The following is a 23,246-nucleotide window of genomic DNA, read 5'->3' as shown; positions in this document are numbered from 1 at the left end:
GTATCATTGAAAATGCAAACATACTTTTATTTCTACACAATAAATACCACTGTTCTAAGCAGTGGTCTTTATCCTCAAATTAAGGGCACGTTACTCCTATAGAACTTTTCCCTTTTCAACCACATTCTTTTTGGGATAATTTATTTCGAACCAACGCTAAAACGGCTTTTTTAAAGTAATGATATTAAATACGGGTGTTATTCTAGCATGTGTTGTTAATTTCTTTCTTTTTACGTTCAGTACTACAAGCCAATTAATGCCTAAATATTAACGTAAAAACATAGGTATACTGGATAATATTTCTAGCGTACAACTGACCTCTGAAAGACACTGTAAAATTTGTTTCCAAACCTGATCCATTGAAAACATAATAACACACTTTTATTTATTTTTTAACCAACCTAATAACAACTCGATTCATAACGATTGAGTTTTCGGAAACAACTATAACCTTATTTCCCTTGTGTATGGCCTGGCATTCTGTCACTTAAATCACTTCTCACGTTCACATGTTGTTGTTGCACACAGAATGCTTTCACTCCTCTGTACATGGCCGCACAGGAAGGTCATGAAGTCATAGTGGAATATCTTCTTAACCACGGCGCAAACCAAAGTATTTCAACGGAGGTAAGATTGTCTGAACATGAACTAAACGATACTATATACTTTTCCAAAGCCAGGGATTTTAAATATCTTTCCCCAGTAAAGCTGTTGCTACGCTGACATAATGTATTAACGAGTATTGCTCTTACAGCAATTTTAGCATAAATATTCGACGGTTCAACGTCCTATGCGAAATTTGTCTTGGACGAAGGTATCTTGTATGGTACATCGAAACGTCGATTATTCACAACAAAAACTACTGAAAGAGCAATACTCGTTTATATATTTTTTCTCGTTTAACTATTGATCATTTTCAAAACTACAATGCTCGTAACGTTTCACACCGTTTTTGCAAACTAGAACGAAATACTTTCTTATATTTAGCACGCAATATCCATTAAATTGGCAACAAAAGATGCAAAATTCGCTAGCATTCAGTAATGTTTAGCAATACGTTTGATTACCTTTAAAATATTGCTGTTTTAATATTACTTTTGTGAAAGTTTACCATTGGACGTCGTCATCTAGTAAACTTTCAACCCAATGAGATTATAAAGTGATAATGACCTGTTCTGTTTGAACATCTTTATTTCACTGTAGCTGAAATCAAACCAATCATATCGTTTACAACAATTTCCCCGCTATAAATGGGCACGGAGTAAATAGGCTCAAAGAAGGAGACTAAAGTAGAAAAATACCATTATTATTGTGGAAACAAAACGTATTATTATACTTGTGGAAACAAAACATAAAAAATCAATCTTAATTTATGTGCCATCTACACCTTTTTTGCCTTTTGGTAACATTTTGACATCATTTTTAGTGTTGTTTTCTACCGGTGACCGTTAAAGTTTTGGACCACTTGTCCTTTATGGTTGTGTGTTCAAAAATGGCTTACAGACCCTCATTCGGTCACCGACATATTCCGACCCCATAGAGGTGACATCATCCAGGCGTAATAAGTTTGGTCTGTTCAATTATTTATGCTTCCTCCAACTCCTGGTCTAGCTCCACTTTGTCAATAATTTATTTCGCGTCAATTTACTTCTTCCGATACCACCCCTGTCTCTTGGATGCTGTTAAGTGCATGAAACGAAGTGCTGATACTATTGGGTGCAATCGAGGCTCTTTTTAGCTCATGCTACATAGATATTTTCACCTTCGGTTTCCAATCTTTTTGTGGTAAATGGCGTTTTTATTATGGGTCCCCTTCCCTGAAGGGGACACATATTGTTTTTGTCCGTATTTTTTTTTCTTTTTTTCTTTTTTTCTTTTTTCTTTTTTCTTTTTTCTTTTTTCTGTCTAACGCTGGTTTGTAACGCTTGTTTGGTCAAGAAAGAGTGCTTCAAATTTATTCAAATTTGGACATATGTTAGATATTAATCCAAACTTGGGCCACCTGAAGTTTGACCCCAAATTACCCAGCGGTTCACCCACAGGCCCCCGAAACGTAAAATTTTTCACGCTGGTTTGTAACGCTGGTTTGGTAAAGAAAGAGTACTTTAAATTTATTGAAATTTGGACATATGTTAGATATTAATCTAAACTTGGTCCACCTGAAGTTTGACCCCAAATTACCCAGCGATTCACCAACAGGCCCTCGAAACGTAAACGCTGGTTTTTACTGCTCATGTGGTAAAGAAAGAGTGCTTCTAATTTATTTAATTTCGGACGCATGTTAGTTATTAATCTAAACTTGATCCTCCAGAAGTTTGACCCCGATTGACCCAGCGACACACCCACAGGCCCCCGAAACGTAAATGTGTTTAACGCTCGTTTGGTCAAGAAAGACACTGTAGGCAGAAGTCCCAAGAGAGTAACTCATTGGTTTACGATAGCAGGAAGGCTCAGCTTGACGTCGGACAGACGTTTCACGACACGTCGTTTCGGTGATTAGAAATCAGCTGTTTTGCACAGCAATGCTATTTCGTTTTATTAAGTTATCACTCACATTTTCAGTTTTGGCAAAGGTTTCACACCTATGACGTGATTTAAACCTGATAAGCGTGCTTCGGTTTCGTATATATATGTTGTTAATAAAAATAAAGTATAAAAAAAATATAAAAAATAAACTTGACATTCACGGGTTACTTAAGGTCAACTAGTAGGTATCACTAACACAGTTCAGAGCTTTCTTTCGTCATAACGTAGCGTTTTTTTGCAATCGCTTTAGGAATCAATACTCAAGGCATGTATAAATTAGGTTAAACGGTGTTGTTGAACACCAAGGACTGCGTGCTATTGAAAACGGTGTCAAAAGGTCAAACAGTCGTTTGGCGTGTACACCCTGAGAGGTTACTACAGGTCAATGGTACTCGTTTTGCGAAACAAAGTTAAATGAAAAACAAATGGTTATGTATACACTTGTAGCAAGTTGCTTTTTAACTTAAAGTGTCTGTAACACAAAGTTTTTGTAATTATATGACAATAATAGTGCAAAAAGAATACGAAAATTTTTTTTTATTGTTGGGTTAATGCATTCTAAAAATTTGTCTTTAAAATTCTAAAAATCACCGAAACATTTGTTTACCGTAACTCCGCACAAAAACGCGTGTGGGGACCCATTCGTTTTTGTTTACAAAAACAATCATATGTGTAGATCAAATAATGTGTATAGTAAATTGGTAAATATCGTATAGAATATATAAAATGGAAATATATCAGAAAGCCACCATTCTAGTTAATTTATCAAGTTTTCTTAACCTCCATACACAGTTACCCGGTTTTAAAAAACACATTTCGAATTTTATGCGTATCCCCTGAAACGATCTCACGTACCCCACCGTAGTGACAAAGCCCCAGACGACAAACGCGCTTTTAAATGTTGAGATTTCATTCTGTACTATCTTACAATAGCATTCGATGCGCAAGTAATTTGTTGTTTGACTTTAGGCACTTGAAGTCTCAAACTCAAACTTGTTACACACTTCTACCAACAGAAAAACTTTGTAGTGGATAACCTGTCTAATAACATGGCATGTCTAATAACTTATATGTCCAAGTAAATCTTAAATAAGTGTCCATTCAGTTGCTTAAAAAGAGACATTTCAGTTTATTCAAAACAAAAATACCCCAAAATCCCCTACATAACGTGAAATATTGTTTTCTTTCCCTAGGATGGTTTCACTCCTTTGGCTGTCGCTTTGCAAGAGAACAAAGACAAAGTAGTCCAGCTTCTATTGGACAACGATGTGAAGGGAAGAGTGAAGCTCCCTGCTTTGCATATTGCTGCACGAAAGGATGACGTAAAAGCTGCTGTACTTCTACTTCAGAGTGACAACACAGCTGACACTACGTCCAGGGTAAGTGGAGACGAATTAATTTGATTTTTATTTTTTTGGGGGTCAAAACATTGCATTGTTTAGTAGGAAAATTAGTTTAAATTCTAACGTTAAGGTTACAAATTTTCGTTTCTTTTATTTTTTGTGTGGTTCTTAACGTTATAGTTCAAACAAACGTATTTTCCACGTTTTTAGTTTGTTCATTTTTTTGTTTTGTTTTCAACAGAATATGTATTTTTTTGAAGTTATTCAACTAAGGGTTAAAAACTTGGATAAAACTATACATTTATTAAGTCTCTCTGTTAAATGCTTTTGTTCTAAAGTTGCAATTTCATTTCTTTTAATAACTTACTACCATTGAAAGCAATGTGCTTTGCCATTGCCGAAATGTGCGACCTTTGAATTACGTAGAAAAGATTTGTGACAAATGAATGTCGTTGTTTGGTTTGGAATGTTCATTTTTCTAACCAAAGTTTTCTTTGTTTTTCTTTCATTGTTTTTGCTGATTTGAATTTGCATGAATGCTCATTCCATTCGACTCCACAACAGATGATGGTCAATCGTACAACAGAGGTAGAAAAGCATCAGTTTTGCTGTGTTTTCATTTAATATTTTGTTGCTGTGTGTTTAGACCTATTAAATGTCTGAAAGGTTTCTATAGTGACGAAACGCATCTATAATGTTTTTGCATTTAAACTAAGCCCTACTTGTTTTATGTAGATTGGCTTTTTCTCATTTTGTAATATTATGTGAAACTAAATATCCCCAGTAAAGTTGATCTATACAGAGACAAAATCATCGCTTGTGCCAGGTCTACCCCGAACAATTTGAAACGAACTTTCACTGTTACACACCACAGCAGCAGAAACGTGTTAAAAATGTGTAAACATTAAGTTAGCAAACGTCTATAATATTAGCATGAACTATCAGTGCCATTTTCACGTTTGAAGAACCAAATTGTCGGATGAAAACATTTGTATTGACTTCGATTCCATTAATTAAAGATCGCTAACCATTCATTCTTTTATTTTATACTTTTGAGACTTAATTCACGTTTTTTTCACTTTAGAGTGGATTCACAGCCCTACATATTGCTGCTCACTACGGGAATGTAAATGTTGCCACGTTGCTGCTGAACAGGGGAGCTTCTGTTGATTTCAAAGCTAGGGTAAGTTGTGGTTACGAAACAGAACGGTTAAAAATTGACAACGGGACACAAAAAAGAGTTTTCGTTCGCAAATGTGTATTACGTCTATTTTTCAAAAGATATCAAAGGAATTATTCTATTGTCGTGTAATATTGTTTTGGCTGTTTTCGATTGTAAAGTGTGCACACGTTTTACCGTTCAGTTGCTTACAGTCCTTACTTCTTAGTCCTTTAAAAACAACTATTAAAAAGCAAGAATTTTGCTATAAAAAATGTGAAATAAAAATTGTTGAACTCCTTTGATTTCCAGAACGGAATCACGCCGATGCACGTTGCCGCAAAGAGGGGGAATACCCGGTTTTGCGCCCTCCTATTGGACAGAAACGGGCGACCCGACGCATGTACGAGGGATGGCCTCATTCCTATTCACTGCGCTGCACGATCAGGCCATCTACCAATTGTTAAGCTTTTCCTGGATTGTGAAAATACTCCCAAATACGCCAAGACTAAGGTATGACTGCAATGTTGGGGTAACAAGTGGGTGGTTGGGTCGGATTGCGGGGGCTTTGTGAGGGTAAAAAGGGGTGAAGTGGGTGATGTAACCTGATTTTGAAAGATGCTTATCTTGGTATGCTGTTGCAGGAAAAGAATAAAAATTCTAAAAAAACAGAGTTTCAAATATTTTTTTTAAGTTCGTTCTCGAAAACAGCATTTTATAATACTTTTTCAGTTTGCTTTGAAAAACAGCATTTTATAACATTTTTTCAGTTTTTTCTATATCTGTTATTAAGAATAACGCTAAAAATGCATTATTCTCCATTTTATTGTTGTTAATCTATAACTGCGGAACAGTAAAGGCTCATACTTACGTTTTTGCCGACACACACAAATGTTTTGTGCGACCCTTGTGTTTATGATTGTTTATCATCCATCACTTTTACCGTACCCATTGCAGAACGGACTCACTCCTCTTCACATGGCGGCGCAAGGGGGGCACGCTGACGTCATTGAAATTTTGCTCGACAAGGAATATCCGGTGGATGACATCACTTCGGTAAGATTTTGTGATGTTGTGATGTAATAAACGATCCAGATGGAATTTTGTTTACCTAAATAAAATAACATTTCATTCACTTTGTTATTTTGTTTCCTTTTCAGGATTATTTGAGCGCTCTTCACATCGCCTCCCATTGTGGTCACGTGTCAGTTGCTGAACTTATGCTGAGCCATAATGCCAATGTGGATTGCAAAGCGCTGGTATGTGTGTGTGTGTGTGTGTGTGCTTGTATATGTAGGATGTTATTGTTTTCCTGGGTGTTTATGAAAAGTGTTAAAATGATCATAGAATATTCAAAACCCTAAAATCCACTAATGAAAACTTGTTATACCTCTCTTAGTTGTTTTTGTACTTCAACTGCCTTAAATCCATGTCTTGCTGCCACAAAAGTAGGTTACTTTTACGTGTGATTTTCACCATCAAACCTATTTATTGCAGTTTTAATGGCCCTAGTTTTCATTGTAAGCATTCAAAAACTTTAAAAAATTGTTTTCTCGTCTCACATCACAGAATGGTTTCACACCGCTCCATGTGGCGTGCAAGAAAAATCGAATCAAGATTGTTGAGCTTCTAATCTCCTACAAAGCAAACATAGAAGCTGTAACAGAGGTAAGATTTCAATTCTACATGTGAAAAACTTTGCACAACGGTGGATGACTTTCAGACAAGTTTTCAGTCTGTTGTTATAAGCGACTGTTGTCTCCCTCTCTCATGCTGAGTCTGGTGACTCGTGATTATTTGAGACACTATACAAAGTTGATAACATTACTCAAAATATGGCTTTTGCTGGAATAACTGAATTTAGGGTTTGAATAAGTCAAAAGTATTTGGTTTTATAACATCATGACGTGGTAACATTTTGCATTTAACATTCAATGGGCATCACTACTTTTAAAACTCCAAATATTTATTGTTTTTAAATGAGCCACAAACATTTCAGTTTTCAAATATTTGAGCCATTAAGGACCTTAAATTGGTATTAATAGAAGTCAACAGCACATTTTGAGTGCAATATATTTATAATTTCACGGCGCAAATTAATGCGAAGGTTCCATTGGAACTAGCTGGTCTGAAGCGTATATTGACTGTTTTTCGTGTTTCCAAACCACGTCTGTCAAATGTGCAATCCATCCTTATGTTTTATTTATGGAAGCCTCTGAAGGGCCTTGAATTATTTAAAGCTTTCACCGTTGGCTTAACTCTGATGGAATGTTTAGTCGTGTTTGCAATAAATTGTCGTGTGCATCGGACAAGTTCTGAAACAAAAAGTGTGCAAAAGTTTTTGGTGACTTTGCAATGAAGTCTTCTATATTCTAGCGTTTAGTTTTCATACTCTGAATAAAAAAATATTGCACCCAATTACTGTGGTTTCCAATTTAAATTAAACCGTCAATATCGTAAAGTACAATACAAATATTTTGCTCTTTCTATTATTATCAACAAGAGGAATACGTTGCTGTAGCTATTCCAAGTTTTATTTTGTTTCGCAACGAAGTAATATCAACATGTGTTGTATAAATGTGCAATTCGGGTTTTAAATACCTGATGTACACGACCAAAAACTGCTTGAGATATAATCAACTTTAATGCTGGTGATTTTACAACACAAACAGATTGCAATAAAAAGCTACGAGAAGAATTATCTGTTTTGCCATTTTACACGAATATGTTTTGTTTCTTGCAGTCCGGTTTAACTCCGCTCCACATTGCTTGTTTCATGGGACACGACGAGATTGTGGAATTGCTCATCACGAGAAAAGCGAAACTGAATACGGTCAACGTTGTAAGTTCAGAGTCTTGTTGGTTCACAGCCAACTAACTAGATCTAAAGAGAATGTGATGCAGCAATAAAATAAACTTTGTCACAAAGAAATGTGAATAGATACGTGTTCACTAATTTGTATATTTCAAATTTATGTTGTGTCCATTTTTTGATTGGATGATTTTTGGTATTTTGTTTATTTTAAACCATTTTTTTTTTCATTTAAACATCTCAAGATGAAAGAAATAAAATTTATTTGCCACAAAGCATTGTGATGGTTATTGGTGACCAGACCGGGGCGGGGACAAAAAGAGATTGAAAAACACTGGTTTAAAGACTTCAATTTAAGCCAACATAACTATTATTGATGTTTATTACGCAGAGAGGGGAGACAGCCTTGCACATGGCGACACGATCGGGAAAAACTGAGATTGTGACGTTTCTACTACGTCACGGAGCAAAACCGGACACACGCAAACAGGTGCCTGACCACGACGAACAATCGTCATAGCTACGATTGTGACGTAATAAACTGAGGAACATTTGCTCGCGCGTCTTTGTCGTCGGTTTGTGTCGTCATAGCATGTTTTTGGGCTTTCAAAAAAGGCTGATTTTTAAGAAGTTTTTCGGTTCTTGAGTGTTTCTTTGCATGTCAAAAACATTTCCACCAGCGGTGCTTTATAATTTTTCAGAATTTTTTTAGACATTAATTCCTCGCGAGTTCATATATCAACGCCATTTGTGTTAGCCTCTGTTGGTGTATGTTTGTGTTTTCTGTGTGTGTGTGTTTGTTTGTTGTGTGTGTGTACAGTGTTACTTTGTGTGTGTAATGCATGTTTTGTCTGCTTGCCCCTTTTGCTTAAGCCCTTGCTCTTGCGCCTAGAAAAATTAAAGCTTAGATTTTTTACCTTAGTAATTCAAAAAATGGGCGTTAAATTTCCACAAATACACCGCTAGTCAATTTTCAAAAGCGATTAGTTTCATTTAAAACGCGAGCTAAAATTAAGTAAATTGTTTGTTTGGAAAACTGTTGATACATGGAATTGAAACCTGAATGATTTGAGTTTTTGGCAGCTTTTCTTGCTTTTTCTTTACCCTGACAAACTCAGTAATTATACATCAGCTATTTCCGTCCATCGCAGCTTTCACAACGCTTTATGTTTTTGCCGCATGCCTTTCATGGGCTCGTCCCGGGTCCATGTCAACTCAGGTACGTTCCCGCTCCGGTTTTTCCCCACAGCAAAATTCCCATTTTCCCACAAAACATCTTTTTCTTTTCATTCATAAAAAAGCAATATTCTCGAATTACAAGGGAACGTGCCTGCGAACCGCCACGCCCAAAACCAATTGTGACGTCATAAACCGGCGCGAGACCGTTCCTCAGTTTGTTATTGTTTTGTTGTTTTATTGTTTATTTTTATGTGTGTACGTGTATATTGTGTTTGTTTTCACTATAAAGCAGCATACATTGTGTGTAGCTTAAATATGCCTTGTACATATAAGGTATGAAATATACATAAGAAGTGTACAAATGGAAATGCAAACTTTACACCTTTTTTCGTCGAGAATTCGGGCTAAAATTAATAACAAGGCACAATAAACGAGACGAATTTTTCACACAAAAAAAATATGTCGTAAGCTAGTATGACACAAAATCTAAAAGTTAAATAAAACGCTTTGGTTTTTACAGGACTGTCGTTTCTAATCATAAAAAAACGATTACCTACGAAGTTATTCAATAATCGCAAATCTACGTCAACATGTTAATATTTCGGTAATTTGTAATTTCAGTTTTGTTATAAAAAAAATTTAAAGTACAAAATTGACAAAACCAAAGGGAAATTGCATGTAAGTCTATTGCAATATTATCCAAGGACCTAAACTGTCCACAACTAAATTTGTTTAAATCCAGTGAAAAAAAGCAAATGTCACTTAAATCGAAAAGACAAAAGATAAGATTTAAATTCGAACTGGGTTAGTGGAAAAACAATGTTTTGCAATTTCGCCACTATGATTATAATTTATAACTTTTCCACGATTTGACGACGACGTCTTCATCTGGGTTTTTTAATGGTTGGGTTAATTCGGTTTTTGATGTCAGTTTTGCGACTATAGAAATCTTAATTTGTTTCGTTAATTTTTGCTCACTGAAGATTTGGGAAGGAATATATGTTGAGGTAAGATAACATAAAAATGATTGCGGACAAGCTTTTGAAACAGTTTGTTGGTAGTTCTGGGTTCTTTACGATTGTTTGATTTCAGGAATCGCAGACATGCCTCCACCTAGCGGCCAGATTGAACAAACACGAAATTTTGAAACTTCTTATCAAGGTAAAGAAACATGTCTAACAAAACGAAAAGGACGTCGAAAAACATTGCTTGTAAAAAAACCATTTAAATTGTTTAAAGAGTAACTCATAATCCGAAATAGGTCATTGAGTTTTGGAAGTTGTACTGTCCTCAGCACTGGCTAATGTGGTACCTGTTATAATAATCTAAATGGGAAACTACAGACTCTAGTAGTGGTTCTTACCCTTTTTAGTGTAGTTTTTCGCTAAATCATGATGTTTTGTGTCACACATTAACAATAATGCCATTTCTTCAATTGAAATGCTTTAACTTTTTGACAAAATCAGATTTACTGTATTACATCTTAAATTTAAATATCGTTACAAAATTGTCTCTCCTGTTTTATTGTGACCATATTTACAATTTTGTCTTGTCCTCATCATGGAAAGAGACAGTAATATAACCAAACAAAACTATTGAATGACACAACCTCGATTGATTGATAACAAACATTATCTGACCAATTATTGCTCATCCAGCAGTTTTATTGTAAACAATCGACGTTTTGACGTCCTATACGTATACAAGACGCCTTCATCAGGATAATGACATAACTTGCAAGACAAAAGTTATGTCATTATCCTGATGTCTTGCAAGTTATGTCATTATCCTGATGAAGGCGTCTTGTATAGGACGTCGAAACGTCGATTGTTTACAATAAAACTGCTGGATGAGCAATACTTGGTCATACATTATGCCTGGCAGCAATAGCTTATTTCATGAAACATTATCTGTTTAAAACGCTTTTGTTGTGATTCTAGAACGGAGCTACTGTTGACGCAACAATGGAGGATGGTTACACTCCACTGCACGTTGCTGCCAAGGAAGGTCACGTGGATATTTGCGAGACGCTATTGGACAAGAAGGCATCTGTGGCCATGACAACCAAGGTACAAACACCTGAAAAACTTTGTGGGTCCAAAACCTGCCTCGTGTTTTATACACTTTAATGAAAAAAGAAGTTTAATGAAAAACGAACACATCTGTGCATTAGAATTAAGTAACTAAATCAATTTTATACCGACGGAATAAATAGAGTACTGTAGTAACGGACTTGTTATGTTTCAATTTTGTTGAGCAAACTTAGTTTTGGTTAAATATGAAACAGAATGCGGTGATGTTTCTGGATAAAATGTAAAATTACATTTCTAAGTCTAAAGTCTAACAATAGAAATAAAAAATTATGTTTCGATTTCTGATATTTGTTTGTCTTGTTTTCTGCAGAAAGGCTTCACTCCTCTTCATCTTGCTGCTAAATACGGAAGACTGGAAGTTGCAAATCTCCTGATAAGAAACGATGCTGAGCCTGATGCGGGAGGAAAGGTGGGATTCGAACTTTCGACCTAACGAACTCGCCTAAATTATTAATAGATCGGCAGTTTTATTTTTGATATTTACAAACTAAACTTTTTTTCTTTATACATAAGTGCTATCTTTATTCCATATTTTCTGACAACACTATTTTATTACAGAACGGTCTGACACCTCTCCACGTGGCGGCGCACTTTGACAACCAGCAGGTGGCGTTGTTGCTGCTCAAAAACGGGGCTTCCCCGCATGCTTCAGGAAAGGTGAATATAATATATAGCAGATATCAAAAAAATAGTTAAATCCTTAACAAATTATCTCTTAGTACAGTGGTTCTTAACCTTTTTGGTGTGGTTTCCCACTAAAGTAAATCACCAAGTCCGAATTTCCCACTCTATTATTTTTATGATGATGTTTTGTGTCCAACAAAAAATGATTCTTTAATCAAAATAATTTTGTGAAGCGATTTGGTCGAAACCTTAAAGGTACACTGAAATCTTATTTAGTGATTTCGTGTGTAAGTAAAATTGTGTGGGATTTTGAAAAATCTCAGGTGCTTGCAATAGTCATTTATCGCATCACAATCAACAAACCAAATGCATTTATTCGCGAACAATAACAAAGTCATTGATGCTTTTAGTAATGTCTGTGACGTAACAAACGATTTTTAGATTTTTATGCGCCTTGTAAAACTAGGTGAAGTTAATCTTACATGTTGTTGCGGAAAATATTGTATTAAATTAACTTTCAATGGTTGATTTCAACCCACGGGCCCGAGTTTGGTGACTTCTGACTCACATAATTTCCCTCTAAAAATATTAAATTTCCCACTAGTGGGAAATTTCCCACCGGTTAAGAACCACTGTCTTAGTATATGGTAAGCTGTTTAGCCAATACGGTTATTATTTACCCATGCAGAACGGTTATACACCACTGCACATCGCGGCGAAGAAGAATCAAATGGAAATCGCCATCACTCTTCTCGAGTACGGTGCTTCTCCAAACTCGAAAACCCGTATGGATGTGACACCGCTTCATCTCGCAGCACAGGAAGGACACACTGACATGTGTAGTCTGCTACTGGCTAAGGACGCTAATGTGAATGCTGCTGCTAAGGTATGTTTGCATGTTGGAAATGCATGGATGTATTGGTAAAGACTGTTGTCAATGTTTAATAAATTTTAAAGTTTTTTAGGTGAGCTTCATGTGCCAAGGTAACTTGCGGCATTGGTCAACTAAAATGGCTTAATTACCTGCTGTAAACAAATACATAAATGTCTGAAACAAAAAACAAGATTTCGATTTTTTTTAGTGAAAACATTAAACTAGAACACACTTGCTATGTTTCTTTGTAAACCTATACGAATACAGCTTGAATTTTAATGTTGAGTATTTTTTTAAGAATTCTTCACACGTTTTTGCTGATGGTTAAATTAATTTTTGATATTTTTAGCATGGACTAAGTCCCATGCACTTGGCGGCGCAAGAGGACCGTGTTTCGGTGGCGAAAGTTCTCTACGACAACAAATCTTTGGTGGATCCTCTCACAAAATCAGGTCAGTTGCGAGGAAAATACGGGTTATTTGGCTTTAGGTACGTTCTTTTCATACACGTCTCTGGATATCAGGAATAGACATAAAACGGTTGAATTAAAGCATTACACCCAACGTTGTCACTGTGATACGGATAAGTTGGTTTGATTGTCCGTTAAAATAAGATTGCGGTTCACATGGTCTTCCATTTCGTTTCGACACTTTTTTGCGCATAAATGTATTCTAGCGTCCCTCGTTCAAATCGCATAATAAAGTTGTTTGGTTTAAGTCACGCAAAAAGTACACGGCGGCGTGAATTATTGCCGTTTGATGAATAAACCTGTAACAACGTTGTCCTGGAAAGTTTTCACTCAATGCAAACTGCTCGTTGAAGTCCAAATGTGAAGGATAACAATCGTTTTAATCTAATATTTCTGTTTTCAGGTTGCACACCTTTACACGTGGCGTCTCACCATGGCAACATCAACGTGGCAAACTATTTGTTGTCTTTGGACGCTAAAGTCAACGCAAAGACAAAGGTAGGCTACAGTTTAAATTTAGTTGTTAGTTAAGTGTTGTAACTTAAATTAACTTATCCCTTAGAATTGATGTTAAAAAGGAATGGACCATTGTTCTGTTTTCTTAAATAATAATGGCAATGTCATTTTAGTTTAAGTAAATCTAAACATTAGCATTACTAGGGTAAGGGTATGAACATTTATCAACATACTAAATTTTACAATGAATTGCCATGTGTGACAATTGGCAAATTTTAAACTGTGCTCAAACCAACCGCAAGACAGCATCAGTTTAAGCGCAGCAGCAAGTAGTTCATCTTATGTTACCACATTGTGTTTTTCTCTACACAGAACGGCTACACTCCACTGCATCAAGCATCACAACAGGGTCACACTCATGTTGTAAACTTGCTTATCAAGTATGGAGCTTCACCCAATGAACTGACTAATGTAAGTTGATGTGCTTTTAGAATGGCAAAAGGTAGAAGTTTTACTGCTAATTTTGTGTTTCTAAATAACAATATATGTGATTTTAAACACTCTGTCTGGCACTAAACTTGTATTGCAAAAGTTAAAATTTGTGACAGAAAGATTTTTATGTCTGTTTTTTTTTGGAAGTTATATTAGAGAACGTTGTATACTTGCATCAGAATTATACCTTTATGTCATAGATGGGATCAGTATTAAAATGAAAAGTTGTAGTTGTAGTTCGAACTGCAGGAAAAGACAAGTTTGTATGTTTTCGAGCTTATGTCTACTTTTATCTTGACTCTGTTTCTAACTTTGTCAATGCATTTTGTACAAAAACCATCTACCGTGATCTGTATTGTGAAATTCAACAATATGTTTTTATATGCAGAGTGGAAATACCGCACTGTCTCTTGCAAAACGTCTTGGTTACATCTCGGTTGTGGATACCCTGAAAACCATCACAACTGAAACTACAACCACTGTAAGTACAAGCTCTGTAAAATAAAAATCATCTTAAAACATGTAAAATACTGCACAGGTGTCTTGCAGTTTAAAAAGGGCTTCTCAAAAAGTGTTATATTTGGTTTGGGCAGTATTGTGAAATTGTTCTATTGATTATCACAATTAGCTGTAACAATTCCTTTAAAAACTTAATTTAAGCAAATTTGTTGTGAAATCCCTCCTTCACCTTTACTACTTGATGCCATTTAGTGTTAACCATTTCACTCATGAGTAACAAAGTGTAAAATATTTAGCCAACTTGATTAAACAGGCTGACAAACATTCTACATTCACACACTTGAGTAAGTGACAAATCGTGCAATAACATCAACAAGTAGTCAAGCTTTTGACATCTTTAAATCAACTTTGGTAGTTAACTGTTCTACACCCTGCCAACCATTTCATGTTATATCCCAAGCTATTTGATTGGAAATCATTTTCCTGATGTGTTTGCCCATTAATTATGGGTCCCCTTCCCTGAAGGGGACGCATCTTGATTTCACTCAGTTTTTTTTTTTTCTTTTTTTTTTCTTTTTTCTCCGGTGAAGTTTGTCCATGCACTTTTGGCATGAAATCTTTGATGAATTTGGATGAAACTTTCACAGATGGTAGATATATATATGCAGATGTGCCATTTGCTTTGTTTGACTTGATAACCCCAGTATTTACCCCGCTAGACCCCAAAGTGTAAAACGTTTTTGGATGTTGGTGCACACCACAAACGAAAAATTTCTGTAGTGTAATAGTATACTGAAGACACCAGTACATATGATACATGTGTTTGTGCATTACTTGGTGGACGTTTCTGCACATGCCAGTCAGAGAGGTGTTAACAGCCTTATGACGTCAGAAGCGTTGACGAATGTTGTCAATAGCACCTCTAGTGGTTAGAATCTTAAACATTGTTCGATTTGGATAAAATTTTACATGACTGTTAATTGGGTCATCGTGGTTTCATATTTTACACTTTTAGGTGTTAAACCCCATCAGTTACCCCACTGACCCCCTAAAATGGGTGAGTTTTTTTAACGGTGTCAGAATTTAGTGAAATTTGAAATACTTGCAGAATTTGCCATTTATAGGTGTCAATTGTTTTATTTAACCCTGTAACCCCAATATTTACCCCTCCAGCCCCCTAAAAAGGGTAAATTTTTTAAACAGTGTCAGAATTTGATGAAATTTAAACAGCTTATAGAGTGTGCTATTTATAGTTGTTGTTTGCTATGTTCAACCCTGTTGCCCCAACATTCACCCCACTAGCCCCCCAAAATGGGTCCATTTTTTAAACAATGTCAGAATTGAATGAAATTTACATAGCTTGTAGAGTGTGCCATTTATAGGTGTTGAATGTTGTGTTCAACCCTGTTGCCCCAATATTTACCCCACTAGCCCCCCAAAATGGTTCAATTTTTTAAACAATGTCTGAATTGAATGAAATTTGGACAGTTTGTAGAGTGTACCATTTGTAGGTGTTGGTTGTTCTGTTAAACTCTGTAGTACCTATCATTTACTTCACTAGACTCCTAGAGTCATGTACAAATCACCATTAATAGGAGCTGATTGTTGTGTTTTAGCCTATTTTCTCACTATTTAACACTTTTTTCTCAGATAGTCATAAAATAGAAAAACCTTCAAAAAGGTATGAATGGAATGAATTTAAATAGTCTTTACTTCATAAATCATATTTATTTAGGCACAGTACTGATCACTGTGTCTGATGATACAATGCCAAACTTTCTCATTGTAATCTCTTGAAATGCATTATTTACAACTTTGCATGTGTGGGGACCCATGAGTTTCTGCTTGCGGAAACAACCAAGGTTATAAGAGGCAGTGGCTGATATGGGACCCAATATAAAATAAGTGTCGGATGTAAATATATGTTAAGAAATAGGTCACAGTGTATGTGCAATGGCAATATGTGCTAAGCCACCCTTCTAGTATGATTCATACAAACACACCTGAATGACATATTTTTTTAAGGTTACTGAGGAAAAACGGAAGTACAACATCCCGGAGACAGTGAACGAAGGATTCATGTCGGATGCAAGCGATGACGAAGGTAAGAGTCACATTTGATAAAATCTAACCCCAAAGTGGGTTTGCCTCGTTCCAAAGTTGCCACAGTAACTTGGTTTAATGGTCGGTTGTCAATCACAGGCAAATCCGACCTAAATCAATGTTCTATGTGTTTGGATACAAGTGTTAGTTATGTGAAGCTTTTGCAGACTGTTGTGGTATTTCGTTATCTTCCACGAGGCATGTTATTTGATATGGATATCAGGAAAAGTTTTTCTGAATGTCTTTGATGAGATTCCTGATGCTCGCAACATATCAGGCAAGACGGTTGGGAAAAGTATTTTTTGTGTGTGAAAATACTTGACACAAACAGTTAATTGCACTGAGATTTGCTTTAGTTGGTGGCGATTTTGTTGTTGAAGTCCAGACACCGAGTATATAGGTAGTTTTTGAAGTGTAAGACAAAACCAAAGATGGCAAGCTTTTTTCGGTCGTTGGCGTTCGACCAATGTTGCCGTTTTGTTAAGGTGAAATGTTTTAAATCGGCTATCGATGTTGTTACGAAAAGTTTACCAGAGCCAGCAGTATTGCATTTATTGTTGCATTTTTGTTTAGTCGTTTTTTTGTAACTTCTATATAATAGATAGACAACCTCAACGAATTGTCACCTCAGATCAAAAGGCAATCTTATTGGCACGTCTCCGGAATTAGTAGCAGTGGCTTATAACTCCGGAATTAGTAGCAGTAAACCATCCATTCGTTCCATTCATATTCTATTTACAATCCGAACCGGTATTGTTTACCGACATAATTCCGTGGCCTCGGCATGGTGCGTTTACGACCAGCGAGTCTCAATAAATCCGCTTCCATCTTTCTTAACTGGACAGTTTTGTGATGAAAGTTTTCTTGACCATTGGACGCGCCGCATTCCACAGTGTTATAGTTCTGAAGTGAACGTTGCTGTTTTCGGCTTCACAAAAACAAAACAAAATTAAGCTTAAAATAGTCATTATAGGAAGGAGTGAGTATAAACGAAAGTCAGTCAAGTAAGAAAAGCCAGTTTAAAAAGGTTAGCATTGAGTTTTTGTAACTTGAGTAAGCTATCACAGTTTTTACTGCAGGTGGCATAAAAAATAAGCTTAAAAGCCGAATGCAGGTTGAATGATAAAAATCCCGCGAATGGAATAAGTCTAGAAAAACATAGCAGCTTGTTATATACAAGGTTGTTATATACAAGGTTCACAATCTTGTTTCTAAGCTCTAAAATACGTTATCATAGCATTAAATGCTATTGGCAGGACAAAATAAGCTTGGAAAGTGGAATGTAGAGCTAATACCAAACTAATTATAGTTCAATGATAAGTATACCTGACCTATATAGTTGTTAAAATCTGCATGCTTTTTACGAAAATGTTACGTAATATGCACAGGTAATAATCGATGATACAATTACAAACATACCTGTGCTGGTGTTTGAAATTTTCCTGAGTAGTCTACTGTGCAGTTAAATCGACTAGTCATTTCGGTTTTCTTAACCTATTTTCGTCATAATTGCTTTAGGTGATGAAACGATGGTAGGAGGTGGTTTCCTCACAAATAATGAAATGAAGGAGCTTGGAGACGACAGCATCGTACCTACAGAGGCGGCGTTATTTGCTGTAAACCAGTAAGTTGGTTAAATCAACCACAATATTACTATTTTCTAACAAAACTCTCCTATTGATAAATAAACCTCTTTACTCCAATAATATGACACAATTTACCTAGTGTTCAATTTTTATAAAAGTACAAAAATACGAACCAATATGTGTGTGTTAAAAATTAACTGCGTTCAAACATACAGTTTGAAATATCGTCAGAAATGATTACATGAAGTTGCTTGCCACTGCATATGTGTGAGATATTTTTTATTAAAGCGTACGACTTGTTTGGTCGCGTATGCGTTTCTGTATCATCAAAGAGATTCAGTTTATTCCACCTTTCGTTGTATTTTTTCAAACCTCAAATCTGTATCTAAGATTTTATTGTTCAATAGGCTCCTAAGTAGTCCGCTGTTTAAGACATGTATGTTTCATCCATAGTAATAGCCGCCTGTGATTAGTCAATGGTTGTTTCTTTGTACAGAGATTCAAAGTATGCGACACTGGAGGCATCCGGTTTCACTGGACGTAAAATGTCCTGGTCGTCTTCTGCTACAAACGAAAGTGACAACATTAAGTCGCCAAGATCACCACGTTGTAACGGGTAAGTCCCTCTTTCCAAACCTTTCAACTCAGTAACAACTACATAAACCGTAAACTGCATGGAAATGTGTCACTAGTTTTTGTTTGATCATTTTCTACAAAAAATTACTTTCTTCTTTTGATTATTTCGTATTTCTATTTGAACGCGTTTTTTCTGTTTCCTTATTCGAAATAAAACGATCTTTTGTGAAGACATTTAGATCCACATGTTTTGACATTCCCACGAATGAAAAGTACACTAATACACACTCGTATTTCTTTCTGGAATCTTTTAAGCCAAAATGCAAACTCAAGTAACAATGTGAAACAAAGCAACATATTTTAAACCTGTTGGCAACTGCTTATGTATTCTGTTAAACTGCCGGAGGATAACTGTTTTTTAAGATAAAATAGACGTGATGCGCCTGCAGAATCAGATATACGGCAACAACTTCTGCAAACAGTTAAATGAAATAGAGAATTGTATCATGTAATGTCAACGTACATTTTTTTTCTAGATTTCTGGTCTCGTTTATGGTTGACGCTAGAGGCGGTACAGTGCGGGGAACACGTCACTACGACCTTCGAATTGTTGTCCCCCCTCAAGCCTGTCGCGCCCCCACTCGTGTCACGTGTCGGTTTGCACGACGACGTCACGCTGCTGCCCTCAACCCCCCAAGTAATCCGTCTCTGTACGACGCAGAAGGAAATGCGACCAGAGTGTTGGAGATTGGACCAAGAGGGAACACTTTTCTTGAGTAAGATTTTATTTGATGGGAAATTTTTGTTTTTAATCTACTGATGTTCGCGAAGATCTGACAAAGACACGTTTGGATTTTTTGATGTTTTAGGCCTATCAATTGGTCACGACTAATATAACATTTTTATTATTGGTCACTGCTTTAAAGAAATATCCAAACAACTTGTTTTTTTCGCAAAATAATAAGTTTATGTTCATGCAGCTCGAAAGCTGAAAAAGGCGATTGCCTTTAAAGTGTTGCTACGCATATAAACCTTTTAACAACTCATTTAAATAACATTAAGTAATGACGACATATAATTTTTGAGAAATTAGAGTAGCAGTTAATGAATAATCTAACAAAAAAGTTCTGTACCTTACATCGTTCAACTGCTTGCTCAGCCAACTACGCTTAATGACAATTTAATATAATTTCTACACGACAAATGTTTTACCATCTCAAATCATTCAACTGCTTTCACAGTCAACTGCATAGCCCCCCAAAATTCCCCCCTTTGACTGAGGGTGAGGGGTTAGCGGCGAGGGTGATACAACTCGGACCCAAAGCGTGTCGCTTTTTAGGGTAATCCCCTTGTGTGTATTTTTGTGTGTGACGTCATGTGCTGTCTTGTCCAATCAGCTGCGGTAATTTGTCAACATGTGATCTGTCAGTCTGTCGGTGATGTTTTTGTTTGTTTTGTCCCTCTGGTGGCCGTGGTGTCTTTTACGTAACCCGCAGAGGGCCTTGTGTGATTGTGATATCTGTGTATGGTGATTTAACCAGGTCTTTAAACCATTTAGTTTGTGCGGCCTGCAAATACTCGGTCGCATTAAACTTACCAAACTTGGGAAACTAAAATTTTATTTCAATTTTTTTAGCTGTATTTTCTCATTCTTCAAAATAATTAGAAGAAAGCTACCAACGTTTAAACTGGTTGGTTCAATATAATTAAAGATATCGCACGTCCTTCTTCAGTGTGTTGTTAAGATCGGTTGTTTCAGGTGTTGATTGTTGGCTTAATGTGTGTTTTGTGCTAATTCGATGAAACCTAAATTTGAATTGTTCAATTAAATTTATAATTAAACCCGTTTTTATTTATTTTTATATGAAGTTCCTAAATTTGAAAATGCAAATATTAATTTCTTTTTTTCTAAGACTGCGTTGGACCACTGAAACTCGTCAAGTACTTTGCTTGTTCGTTTCTCTTGTTGAAAATGCCAGAACTTTAATCGCCAGATATTCAACCCAAAACCCATGATTCCTTCCTTTAATATCACGCCGAATCAAAATTCCAATCCAATCAATCAAAAATCAAGATTTCTAGAAAGCTTGTTTGTAGTGAATACAACTAATTGCAAAAGTTCCAACAATCGCTGCTGTCAACTGCTTGCATTTAAATAATAATGTCATTTCTCTCAAGCTGTTATGTTTCCGATCTAAAGTCTGAAGTTCTTGTTGTAAACTGTCACTTTACACGGCGTGTCAAAATTTTATTTCAGACCTGTTGCAATCGAGGTTCCTCACTTCGCTAACGTGAAAAACAACTACAGACAGGTTGTTGTGATGCGGAGTAACGATGGAATCAACTGGAAAGATCACAAATGGCCTTGCACTGATGAACAATTCTGTAAACAGCATGGAAACGAAGGTAAATTTTAAACTTTACATAGAAAATAATTTTCAGTGAAAACTAATTAAAAGAACGACGGCCCAAACCGAGTCATTACCTAAGTCAGTGGCATGCACCGCAACTAAGAAACTAATTTTATTTCCACGGCATACTTCGCTGGCAAACATAGCACAAGTTGTGTTAAGAAAGTTAATTTCAATTTGATTGTGGTGGGTAAAAATACTTTTCGTTACCAATAACAAAATTATGAGCTTTGAAACGTTGTCACATACACAAATATTTCGTCGTGAAGTCCTAAAACCCCATGGAATGTTAGCACTTTAAAATAGAAAATATTTCGCGAAAGATTTGAAAATCTGTCGCCGCACACAGTTTGAGCATCACTGACCTAAAGACGTAGTAGCACGTATCCGCCGCCAATTACAGCAGTCTTACCTAATGATAATACATCCTTGAGTTACATTTATTGCATTTCATGCAGAACTGCAGCCAGCTGATAAACTGGCGGAACGTCGCATCTTCCGGATAATAGCAAGCGACTTCCCACGTTACTTCGCACTCGTTTCGCGTCCATTGGAGAACGCCAAATCGATCGGGGAAGCAGGAGGGGAGTTGACATCATCGGTTGTGAAAGAGGCGAGGGCGAAATTTCCAGAAGGTTCGCTCACCAAAACGATCAACGTCGCCATGCAGGTATTCAATGCACATAGGGTCTTATTTAGTGGTGATGGCGTATATTTTGGTGTTTTTGTTATGGTCCCCTTTCCTAAGGGAGATTAATCAAGGATGTGGTATAAGTTAGTTACCGAGGGGAAAGCCAGCTTTCTAGTTACGTATAAGACATCAGTTGCATATATAAATTGCAAAATTTTAAAAACAATTTTACCTGTTAGTATCGATTCTCTTTCCGAAATGGGCCACGTTTTCTCTTTTTTCATTGTATTATTGTTTTTTAATACATTGCGTAGAACATTTATCTTACTTGATGTCAAGCTTTGAACTTTTAGCGGCACTGAATACGTGTTTTAATCTACAAATGTTAAACCTTTTGCCCTACCAAACTTTGTTCCGCCTAAAGTATGGAGTCTACCTAAAGTTTTTGCCTGAACGTTATCTTACTATCGGCAGGTTATTCCAATTACACCGGAGATTTGCAAGCGCGCTGTTGGGAACAAAGCCAAGGCGAGTGCAATCCTAACGATTGAACCGCGACGAAGAAAATTCCACAAATCGATCATATTAACTGTTCCTCTACCGGGTACGTAACAGCAATCACCGGTCATGTTGTCTCATGCTTCTGTTGTCTTTTTTCATGACTTGTTTGTTTTAATCAACTTGTGCCTTAACGATTGTTGTTTGTTGCAGAGGGAACTGATAAAAAGGATTATCTCAGTTCTGTAGAAGACTCCACCTTGAGACTTCTGTGTAGTATATCAGGTATACAAGCATGTCGTGTAGACCTGTGCTCTTTAACCGTTTTTCTAATAGGCACTTTTTATAAGTAATACCGAAATATTATGCACCATTGTAAATGATGCTACAGCTAACCGTCCCTTTGGTCAGTTTACAGACGTGAAATAAAACAGTTTAAGCGATAAAAGCGTAAATGTGAATTGCTATTTTTCAAAAATACCAAACGGTTTTGAAGTGTGTATTTTATCACAAACACTCCAAATTATCTACATTTATGCTATCTTTTATGGTGAACATCTATGCACCCCCTTGGTACCCATGCACCCATGTTACTGTTGTGGTGCACCAATGGGTTCACCATGCATCAAGATGAGCGCTGGTTAAGTTACCTACGTATTGTTCTCCTATACATTCTTCACAACGGTTGTCATATTAAATCAATGTAACTTGTAGATCGGACCACTGCCAAAGTTAGTGTTGTACAATCTTACGAGAATATTTTCCAAAATTGTAACAGTCTTTTGTGCCTATTTTTTCAGGTGAAGACAAGCCAGCCCAATGGGAAGACATTACCGGCTCTACCAACTTTAACTTCCTTGATAACTTTGTCACCTTTACATCAACTGTATCGGCCAGGTTGGTGTGACGATTGTTGTACTGTTTATAAAGTCTATGAAGTAACAGATTGAAATAA

The 23,246-nt window shown here is 36.2% G+C and overlaps 1 protein-coding gene across 8 annotated transcripts in view; it reads left to right on the top strand.

Moving 5' to 3' along the window:
- The window catches only part of LOC145228935 (uncharacterized), a 70,616-nt gene that overhangs the window by 24,796 nt on the left and 22,574 nt on the right, over positions 1 to 23,246 (top strand). For 6 of the 8 annotated variants that reach the window (XM_080094153.1, XM_080094152.1, XM_080094157.1 and 3 more), the window contains 30 exons: positions 529 to 627; positions 3,720 to 3,905; positions 4,434 to 4,457; positions 4,954 to 5,052; positions 5,341 to 5,541; positions 5,986 to 6,084; positions 6,189 to 6,287; positions 6,598 to 6,696; positions 7,772 to 7,870; positions 8,232 to 8,330; positions 10,003 to 10,026; positions 10,112 to 10,180; positions 10,960 to 11,088; positions 11,423 to 11,521; positions 11,671 to 11,769; positions 12,425 to 12,622; positions 12,960 to 13,062; positions 13,483 to 13,577; positions 13,908 to 14,006; positions 14,416 to 14,508; positions 16,512 to 16,590; positions 18,108 to 18,213; positions 18,672 to 18,791; positions 19,288 to 19,527; positions 19,993 to 20,091; positions 21,009 to 21,157; positions 21,621 to 21,832; positions 22,268 to 22,397; positions 22,505 to 22,576; positions 23,092 to 23,188. In XM_080094153.1, coding sequence (XP_079950279.1) covers positions 529 to 627; positions 3,720 to 3,905; positions 4,434 to 4,457; positions 4,954 to 5,052; positions 5,341 to 5,541; positions 5,986 to 6,084; positions 6,189 to 6,287; positions 6,598 to 6,696; positions 7,772 to 7,870; positions 8,232 to 8,330; positions 10,003 to 10,026; positions 10,112 to 10,180; positions 10,960 to 11,088; positions 11,423 to 11,521; positions 11,671 to 11,769; positions 12,425 to 12,622; positions 12,960 to 13,062; positions 13,483 to 13,577; positions 13,908 to 14,006; positions 14,416 to 14,508; positions 16,512 to 16,590; positions 18,108 to 18,213; positions 18,672 to 18,791; positions 19,288 to 19,527; positions 19,993 to 20,091; positions 21,009 to 21,157; positions 21,621 to 21,832; positions 22,268 to 22,397; positions 22,505 to 22,576; positions 23,092 to 23,188 — 3,416 coding nt within the window. The remainder of the gene's footprint in view (positions 1 to 528; positions 628 to 3,719; positions 3,906 to 4,433; positions 4,458 to 4,953; positions 5,053 to 5,340; positions 5,542 to 5,985; positions 6,085 to 6,188; positions 6,288 to 6,597; positions 6,697 to 7,771; positions 7,871 to 8,231; positions 8,331 to 10,002; positions 10,027 to 10,111; positions 10,181 to 10,959; positions 11,089 to 11,422; positions 11,522 to 11,670; positions 11,770 to 12,424; positions 12,623 to 12,959; positions 13,063 to 13,482; positions 13,578 to 13,907; positions 14,007 to 14,415; positions 14,509 to 16,511; positions 16,591 to 18,107; positions 18,214 to 18,671; positions 18,792 to 19,287; positions 19,528 to 19,992; positions 20,092 to 21,008; positions 21,158 to 21,620; positions 21,833 to 22,267; positions 22,398 to 22,504; positions 22,577 to 23,091; positions 23,189 to 23,246) is intronic. The other 2 variants (XM_080094154.1, XM_080094155.1) reach the window with 2 other exon arrangements.

Source organism: Phallusia mammillata, chromosome 5 (genome assembly GCF_965637545.1).
Source record: "Phallusia mammillata chromosome 5, kaPhaMamm4.hap1.1, whole genome shotgun sequence".
NCBI lineage: Eukaryota > Metazoa > Chordata > Ascidiacea > Phlebobranchia > Ascidiidae > Phallusia > Phallusia mammillata.
This window is presented reverse-complemented; position numbering and strand designations above follow the sequence as displayed.